At 35.0% G+C, this 9,558-nt stretch overlaps 1 protein-coding gene across 3 annotated transcripts; it reads left to right on the forward strand.

Moving 5' to 3' along the window:
- The first annotated feature begins 628 nt into the window (after positions 1 to 628).
- Positions 629 to 9,255, forward strand: Ca1 (carbonic anhydrase 1). 3 transcript variants are annotated; one of them, XM_035438996.1, is made up of 7 exons: positions 629 to 665; positions 1,093 to 1,290; positions 2,660 to 2,778; positions 5,441 to 5,536; positions 6,102 to 6,164; positions 8,227 to 8,382; positions 9,139 to 9,255. In XM_035438996.1, the coding sequence occupies exons 1-7, from the start codon at positions 629 to 631 to the stop codon at positions 9,253 to 9,255; spliced, it is 786 nt and encodes a 261-aa protein (XP_035294887.1). The 3 variants fall into 3 exon arrangements, with proteins under 3 accessions (XP_035294887.1, XP_035294888.1, XP_035294889.1); XM_035438997.1 differs by lacking the exon at positions 1,093 to 1,290; XM_035438998.1 differs by lacking the exons at positions 1,093 to 1,290; positions 2,660 to 2,778 and having other exon boundaries at positions 651 to 665.
- Positions 9,256 to 9,558: the final 303 nt, after the last annotated feature.

Here is a 9,558-nt window from a genome sequence, read left to right on the forward strand (position 1 = left end):
AAAGTTTACATTGGAAGAATGTCTCACATTAACAAGTTCTTCAGAATTTACCTATAAAATATATTTGTGTTTTATAAAATGTGTCATTATGAATAATATTATGTTACCAATAATTAATTGCTGATTCTATTACCTGATTCTAAATTAACACCATGAAACTCATTCATTTCAGCCCATAACCATGCAAATTCATTTCCGTTTTAAATTATTGTTACTAACATTGTTTAGTTATCCAGTTATAGAATCACTAGAAATCCTAAGTGCACAAAGTACTTTTTGTTCTAGGAAATTTGATCAGCTTCAGTCAATATTCAGTCAGGTCTTCCATAAGCATAGGAGAACAAGACTAGTTTAATAGCATCTATGATTTTGATATTTCATTTTATATAACAATAAAATAAAACAATTAGAGCTGACCTAAAATTGATAGACACCTTTTTACAATACCATTTATTTTTATATGTATACTTCCTGATAAGCAGAGATGATGAAAGAGTGTGCTATTACAGGCAGACAAGTTTCTATAAAAACCGACAGTGCTGCCTAAGATCTCTGCTGCAGGCACAGGTACAGTTGGTTATTCCACGTATCATTTCTCTTTTCAGGAACCAAAACTAAATAGGATATCATGGCAAGTGCAAACTGGGGATATGATGGCAAAAATGGTAAGAGTATTTCTTTTACATTTATCAAAATAGCAGCTTATTCCCATTTCTTATATTGAGTTTACTAATCATTTAACTTAACTGTATAGTGACAGGTTAATGGCTTGTGTCACTTTTGAATAATTGCAATATCCTTACATGTATTTTTAGTAGGTAGTCTTTGGTCATGAAGATCTACAAAATGTATTTGGTATATACATACTATTTCTATACTATAATTGAATAGACAGTATAATTAGGCCTGAATTGTTTATATTGCTAAATATACTGTTTATTATTATAGTAACAGAAGATAATTTTCAAGCACTGAATGCCATTTAAGATACCTGGATAAACCATAATCTAATAAGCAAATGGTTGAAGTCCTGCTACTTGGAATGAAGAATTCTGTAAAATTGTGGTTACATGGACATGTTTGTTCCCATAGGTCCTGACCAATGGAGCAAGCTGTATCCCATTGCCAATGGAAACAACCAGTCTCCTATCGACATTAAAACCAGTGAAGCCAAACATGACAGCTCTCTGAAACCTATTGGTGTCTCCTATAATCCTGCAACTGCCAAAGAAATTGTTAATGTGGGACATTCCTTCCAAGTATTATTTGATGACAGTGGTAACCAATCTGGTGAGCCCAAAGCCAATGATAATATTTATTTCCTTAGAATCTACTAAATGAATTTTGTTAAAAAATTATTCTTCTCTCATACAATACATCCCAGCCACAGTTTTTCCTCCCTCCTCTCCTCCCAGATCTTCCCCACCTCCTCTCTCTCCCAGAGGCACCTCCACTTCCCTTCAGAAAAGATCAACCCTCCAAACACAGCAAACAGGATACAAAAGACAAGGCAAGGGCACTCATACTGAGGCTGAACAAGGCAACCCCATAGAAGAAAAGTCCAAGAGCAGGCCAAAGAGCCAGAGTAGCTTCAGAAACACCACACCATTTTGCACATGTATTTCTGTATCTTAAAATTTCAGTGGCTGGGAGGCATTGTATACACTTGGAAGCTCTGCTTTCTCGAAATCCTTCTCCTTCTTGATGAGCCATCTTACATATTCTGGCCATTCCAGAATTTTTATCCTTATATCTCTGAAGAAGCAACTTTTCTCCAAAAGAGTCTAGTGAGTATATCATTATGAACATGAAACCAAAAAAGAGATACTCTAAACATGATGAGTGTGGGTGAGCTTACATGAGTCCCCCTCATACCTGAGAATCTGGCATGTTGCTTGCCTCGTGGTCAGCTTTTCATCAGTATTTATTGAATAAGTTGTTAAGGGATTGCTCTGCAAGAGTTCCGGTGATGTGAAATACTATGCTTGCCCTACTTCCTTACAAAGTTCTAATTTTAAATGTTAGGTACATTAGGTGCGTGCCCCTTGTTAATACTGGGTTAGATCTAGCACCTTTATTGCTTAAGTAATCATACAAATGGACAAACTGCCCAGGCTGGACAGTCATTCAGAGCAAATGTTTTTAAAGTGGTCTTCCCCCACAGGCAGTATCTTTTGGTCCCTGGCCAGTGGGTCTCACCAAATTTGTCAAACTACATTGTTATATCTTCAACAGTTATTTAAAAAAACAGGTGACAGGAAATTTTTAATTAATAATAATTGTGTATACTATCCACACAGTAAGGTTGAATGAAGAAATAAACTTTCAAATTAATGGAAAGTCTCAAATCCAAGGAAAACCTGTGATCATATAACTTATTCACTTTGAAATGTCATCTTGGTAACATAAATGGTAAATTTGTGGTTCCTTTTGTGGAATTTGTGTTTATTTTATGAGCTATTGCTATTGCTGCCATAATGAGGAAGTCACTATATATAAGAGTGTCATCATCAGGATGTGGAATGGGGAAACACAGTGAAACCAAAATGTTGGCACCCACTGGTGTTTGTTTCTATTTCACACAACACAATGTAGCATTGATTTATATCAAAGATGAACTAGAGATCACCTGACTGACAGTACCTCTCCTCCCTTGCAGTTCTGAAAGGTGGCCCTCTCTCTGAGAGCTATCGGCTCACCCAGTTCCATTTTCACTGGGGCAACTCAAACGACCATGGATCTGAGCACACTCTGGATGGAGTCAAATTTTCTGGAGAGGTAATGGGATATGTTAATGAGAGGAACTCATGAGTGTACCCCAGAAACAGCTCTGGTACTAGAGAAGCTACTATTAGAATATCTCAAAGAGGAGAGCTTGCTGCTCTTTGTGTGACAGATACATAGATCCATTAAAATCTAACACTAGCACACTATATGTTACAGTAGAGGGAGAATTTTCTTATACTTTTGGTTGTGAGCCTACCCTTTAATGGCTGAGCTTTCTCTCCAGCCCGAAGCTAACTTTCTATGGAAAGGAAACCCTGAACTTGTAGGTGAGAGTTCAGGAGAAACGTTAAAAGCTTGCTGGCTTCAAGGATTGTTCTAACATTCGTTAACTCTTTAACTGCACTGGATATCTCACTGTGCTCCTTTTACTTAACTTCTCAAATCTGGACCCAGTGATAGCATGTGCATGTGCATGTCCAGGCGGGAGCACTGAAGTAACACAGTACAAAGCACTGGACGGTAAGCACAGAGCTGAGATTTACTGGTTTCAAGAAGCTTGTAAGAGTCTCTGATAACAGGTCACTTTCGGGCACCTGTTGATCTTTCCTCCCATGGAAATCTGGGATCTATTCCTAGATATTATATCTATATTTCCTTTAAAACACTGGACACACATGCATCAAAGTCAACAATTTCACCTTCTGCAGAGATGAAAAAGATAAAATTCTTCACTATTTGTGTGAATACATAGTGTGTGTCCCTAACTATGGTTCCAGACAGATGAGATGGTTTTTTTAGTCTTAAGTTGGCAAAATGGATCTTATAATGCATGTGTTTTTGAAACTTGCCTTTTTCCACTTACCAATGTATTGTCATCACTTTCCAAGTCAGAAGGTGTAATTCTACCTCTTTTAAAAAATAACTGCTTGGTATTTTAATTGTATGGATTCATCAAAATTTATTTAACTAACCTGTATGACGGATAATTATAATATTTGCTTATTATAGTCTCACTGTGAGTTTTGTTGTTGTTTTGTTTTTAATCAGACAATCCTTCAATGAATACATTATACCTGTATCTGAAATACCAATTGAAGTAATTATATAAGAGAAATTTCTCACAAAAGAGGTTATAAAATATATGAAGTTTATTGTGATAGAATTATATGCTAGGTGGTTGAATACAGCTATACCTTGTTTTATTTTGTAAAGTTTAAATAATACCTTTTAGTGCTGCCAAAGACTATAAAAACTCATTCCTACTTTCCCCTATGCAAAAGTGAAGGTAGACTAAAGTGGAATAGAAGCCTAAAGTATTATGTTTTGGGAAGGATGCTTGTAAATATTCATGGAATCTAAATCAAGGATTATATTCACTCAGCTAAATTGAGAAAAAATAATCTAAGCCAATGATAAAAACATTTAGTCAAAAATTCATCATGTTATCTAATATTCAGCCCAAAAACTTGTCTAGGGCACCCACCAGGTTCAAGAGGTAGTACAGGTAATGGGTGAGAAGTGCAAGCTCCTTCCTTGACTTTCATGGAGTCAAAGCTGAGCCTCTTATTGGCTGTGTGGCTTTTCTCATATATACTTAGGTACTAACTATAGCCATCATTTTCCTCATACACTTAAACCAGCTTCCACATCATAAGTGCTTTATAATATTACCTGTAGTTCTGCAGAGGAAATAACATGTGAATCAATGGTGGGATTAAGTAAATAGTACTAAATGGCAGTGTGAGTGCTTGCAAAGAATTGTCAATGAATGGGAAGAATAAATGACAATGAGACAAGGCTTAAATTAGGACTGCAGAGTGATCTGTCTCAAAATGAGTGTTTGAATTACTCTATTTATCAACTATTTATTGATCCTTTAAAATATTCTAAATTTTTGTTTTTAAAGTAACTGAGTCAGAATCTACATTGTGATTCTTTTAAAAGAAGTGAGGTAAAAAAGGAAAGCGATGGATGGTGTAGATGAAAAGAAGAGATCAGATAAACGCATGAAAAGAATAGATTTAAGTTATAGTGACAACTTTATATTGGGTAATCAATTCACTGAGTATGACATTTGAGTTCAGTCCTAATTGTAGAAACAAAGGAAGGAAATTCCAGGAAGTCAGCAGGTAATACAAAACCCCCCATGCTATGACCAAGTGAGGAGGTATATAATCTGCTAGGCATGAAGGCTGATAAATGCGTAAAATAAGGGATATGTAATAATTGTGGTACTTTTTGATTTAGAAATTATGTGCCCCATATTACCGTTCCTAAGAGAAGAAAATGACAGATATGTTATGAGGAATTGAGCTTTCTATTAGCCATGTGACTCCACAGATATCTGTTAGACATTCACTTGGAAATATCCAAACAGTATCAGGAACACATCCAGGAATATGTGGATGTACAAGCCTAAAATTCCACTAAGAGTTTAGGCTGCAGAATTTGACTGAGAGTATCCTGGTAAAGACACCATTGTGCCCAAGCTTCCAAGGAGTCAAGGGGCTTCTTACAAAATTATCTCATGTGAGAGAAAATGATTTCATCTTTTATCCTAAAGTTAGTTGCCTGCAAGATGAGAGTTCACATTGATTTTATCCATCTATACCATGACACATCTTAAATATAACAAATTAACATGTAATTAATCTTCTGTATCTTCCTTTGCATCAATGTTAATAATGAATTACTTATATGTCACCAATTCTAGCTTCACCTAGTTCACTGGAATTCTGCAAAGTACTCCAGTGCTGCTGAAGCTGTCTCAAAACCTGATGGGATGGCAATCCTTGGTGTTTTTTTGAAGGTGAGTCATGGATACTTACATAGCTGTTACTTGATTTTTAAAATGGCAAATGTTGTGAACTTCTTATCATTTAAATTTATATTATCATTGAAGAGATGCTCTGAAAAAAGCCATAATTAAATTGGATAAGATGGGATGACTAAGTAATTTTTGAGATTATAGTATTTGAAGGTGACTTTTATCAAACACTTATTCAAAATATGACAAAAAATGCATCAAGTATAACTAACATAATAGATAAAAATGACTATGCAATTTTTGTGTCATTATTTTGATAAACATCTAGAGTCTATCTTACATACCGTGGGTCTTCTTGTTCACAATTAAATTTATGCCATATTTTCTGTTTACTATTTTGTCTGTGATTATCCCTGATGAGAAACTGGCAGAGTATAAGATCCCATAAAAGTACATAATTCAGAAAATTTGTCTCTTGAAGCAGAAAGAAATTCCAAGTCTCCCGCTTCAGTTATTGATGTTAATTGAAAAATTAAATTTTGACTAGAGAGTATTTTATTAATTACAATCAACTCATATTTTCTTTCTTTTTGTTTTAATTTGCTAGGTTGGTCCAGCCAACCCAAACGTGCAGAAAGTACTCGATGCCCTAAACTCAGTTAAAACTAAGGTAAATCAGCTAAATAAACTAATTTCGTTCTGAAAAAAGAATAAACAGAATTACATAAATCATCTAGTTGCCTGTTATGAATGTGAAACAGGAAGACAGGCATAGAAGCCAACATGCCACAATGTGCCATGGAGACCTTACTCTCACTGGAGAACCTAATGGTTTTGCTTTTTCTTCATGGTGCTTGCTCCTTTCATTAAACACATTATCCAGTCACTTTTAGATCTGCTAAAAACCAATCATACTCTAGTGATAACTTTATGTTTCATGAAAAGAAATATCTTGATTTCTTTATTAGTTCAAAACTATGGATATGAAGATCCCTATTTGAGAAATATGATTCTGAACTAAACACAAAACCCTTAATGGATTTTCTGAAACCCCCAATAATTCCTTATTCTGAAGGTCAAAGTGGTTTGGCATTTTCTTTCACAGTGTGAAGACCTATTGTGTTTTTATTCAAAATAAGTTTGTTTTATGCTGAGTTCAGAAAAGAACTTTGAGTAAGCATATTGTAAAGTGAGAGATGGAATATTTTTAAACTCTACCCGAGTGTCAAAATTATATAGAAATAAAACTAGAAGGAAATAGTGAGGATAAAAGCAGAAAATAGTAAAATGACAGATAAATACAAAACACTATTTTATCAATTAATGAAAATTTTATTCTATTGAATAAACAGCAGCAAAAAAGAATGATTTGGGCAGCTTTGGTAAAGGAAAACTGGCATAAATACCAAACACTATTAGAGGGACTAGCAAGATGGCTCAGCAGGTAAAGGTGATTGCTTGAACCGCTGAAGCTGACCTAATGGAAAGAAAGAACTTCCTCCTGCAGGTTGTCCAGTGACCTCCACAGTGCATTCACACACATATGCCTACAGAGAAATGCATACGTTAATTCATTAGTAAGTGTAAGAAACTGTATTCAAAGCTTAGAAAATATAGTATAAATGAGGAAGAAAATTTTTGAATCAATACAACAGTGTATCAATAAATTTGAAAAGTCAGATAAAATGAGTGACATTCAAGAAAACACAAATTATAAAAATGAACCAAAAGAAAAACCAAATAGACCAAAACTCTAAGAATAATTTGAAAAGACAGTGAACATATATCTATTAAACAGAATTCCATGCCCAGTCTAATTTATAAGAAAATTTATTCAGCCTTTAAGAAACAATCAAGTGAGGTAGATGGCTCAACAGATTTGCCATGAACAAAACAAAAAAAACAAAATAATTATGAAAATCAATATATAAAATAATTATACCAAATCACTTACAATAGCATATTGATAAAGTCATATTTTTGAACAAGTAGAGTTCATTCTAGATGTGGATGGTTTAGTGTAAGAACATCTTTGAGTAGAAGCATTGTATTATGGGATTAAATATGAAAATTCCCATCATCAGCTTCTCCAACTGAAGTTGTTCTACTGTAATCAAGAAAAAGAACAATTAACATCGTAATTAAAATTTTAACCATTACACAATTAAAGAACAAAATAAAAAGCTAAGTACTGGGAAAGCAAAAACAAAATTATCACCATGTATTGATGATATGTTAACTGTGTTTACCTGGAAAACTTTAAAAAATCAACTGAAAAATGAAATTGATACAAAGTCTGCTAAAACTGGTTGCACAAAAAATTACCATACAAATATCTGTTCATTTTCTTTATAAAATCTGAAAAATTCATGGGAATAAATAAGAGTAAATGCAATTGTGGTCTCATGAATGCCGTTGCCCCTAGCACAGGGTAGAGCATTATCCAAAGATATTTAAATGTTTCCTAATGAATATTAAGTTCTTTTGATAAATACAAGTTACAGAAAAGTTTTTAGGATTTTCTTCTTATCCACCAAAATAAAAGGAAGATTTAATGTCCAAAACTTCCATATAGTATGTTTACATCCTTTTTATTGTTCATATTCAAAAACATACCTGTCATAAAGCAAGTATAGTAGAAATTTTTAATGCACCTAATATATCTAGGTAATATATAAGGGGGAATACATTGATGCATTTTATAGCATGACATATACTGCTTTTGTTCCCAGGGGAAACGAGCCCCATTCACAAATTTTGACCCATCCTGTCTCCTTCCTTCATCCCTGGATTACTGGACTTACTTTGGCTCTCTGACTCACCCTCCTCTTCATGAGAGTGTCACCTGGTTCATCTGCAAGGAGAGCATCAGTGTCAGCCCCGAACAGGTACCAACTGAAATGGATTTGCTTTTAGTGAAGGATCCCAAGTTTTCAAAAATAAAAAACAAAAGTCCATGCAATAACTGTTCCTACTGTGTGCATAAATAAATGCATGAGGTTCCAAATTTCTGCTGTTCTTCATAAAGAAAAGCCAACACTTGTTAGGTGGTTTCTTCCAATGTCAGGAACAGTGAACTTTTCCTTGGAACTTCTATCGTGCCCTCACTGGGCCTTACTGAACAGTTGGTCAAATAGTTTCGGATTTTCTAGCTAAAGTCCTAAAATATGTCACAAAGTACCTTCTTGCTTATTGTTTCTAAAGATGTTGCTGATGGCTGAAGGAACAGCTACTTTCCTGAGATGTCTTGTGTTTCTCACAATATTGTACCCCATGTTAATTGATGTTTTGTACACCCAACCCAACTATGGGCCCTTTGCATGGATTAAAGCATTTAATCTTAACAACAGCCACCCAAAGGAGATGCTATATGAAATTAAGGGGTGCTGGCATGACATATCACTTATACAATCTCCCCAGCTAACAAAGAGAAAGCTGGTATTCTTACAGAGAGCCAGCTATGCCTCATTTAGGCAAAATACCTTTGCAGAGGCAGAAAAATGAGTGCAACCACTTCCCGCCCACTAAGAAAATCGCCACTATCCTCAACTGCTTTCTAAGCAACAGAGCATTAAGTTCTCTGGAAACAAAGTGCTTTCTGGGACTTTAACAGCTTTTCATCCTTTAAATGTCTCTCCCCACAGCTGGCACAGCTCCGAAGTGTTCTATCAAATGCAGAGGGAGAGGCGGCTGTTCCTATTCTGACCAACCACCGTCCAACCCAGCCCCTGAAGGGCAGAACAGTGACAGCCTCATTTTGAGGCCCAGCAAGGAGGAGTCCTGGATCAGTACTCGGCCCCTCTGCAGACATCACCCAGTATCGTGATCACTTTTTAGAAACAAAATTATTTCAGTGCTAGTAAGAGAGCAAACCTGCAAATTTAATCCGCAGAACTAAAAAAAAAAAGTTTTAATTCCTGATGCTTATTGCAAAGAATCTATAAACTTGCCCATTATAATCTTTAAACATGTGCTTGTGCTTAAATCATCTTCTTTTGTGGAATGTTTCATAAGATAATTATAATTAAGGGATTTGTTCTCTTTCTCCTCTCTCCATTTTAATT

This window comes from Cricetulus griseus, chromosome 2, assembly GCF_003668045.3.
Source record: "Cricetulus griseus strain 17A/GY chromosome 2, alternate assembly CriGri-PICRH-1.0, whole genome shotgun sequence".
NCBI classification, from domain to species: Eukaryota; Metazoa; Chordata; class Mammalia; order Rodentia; family Cricetidae; genus Cricetulus; species Cricetulus griseus.

Excerpts from the sequence above, each read along its gene's own strand:
- Ca1 (XM_035438996.1), top strand. The coding sequence starts at position 629 with ATGGCAAGTGCAAACTGGGGATATGATGGCAAAAATG. Across the intron at positions 666-1,092 it reads GGGATATGATGGCAAAAATG|GTCCTGACCAATGGAGCAAG; the intron begins GTAAGAGTATTT and ends TTGTTCCCATAG. Across the intron at positions 6,165-8,226 it reads TAAACTCAGTTAAAACTAAG|GGGAAACGAGCCCCATTCAC; the intron begins GTAAATCAGCTA and ends TTTTGTTCCCAG.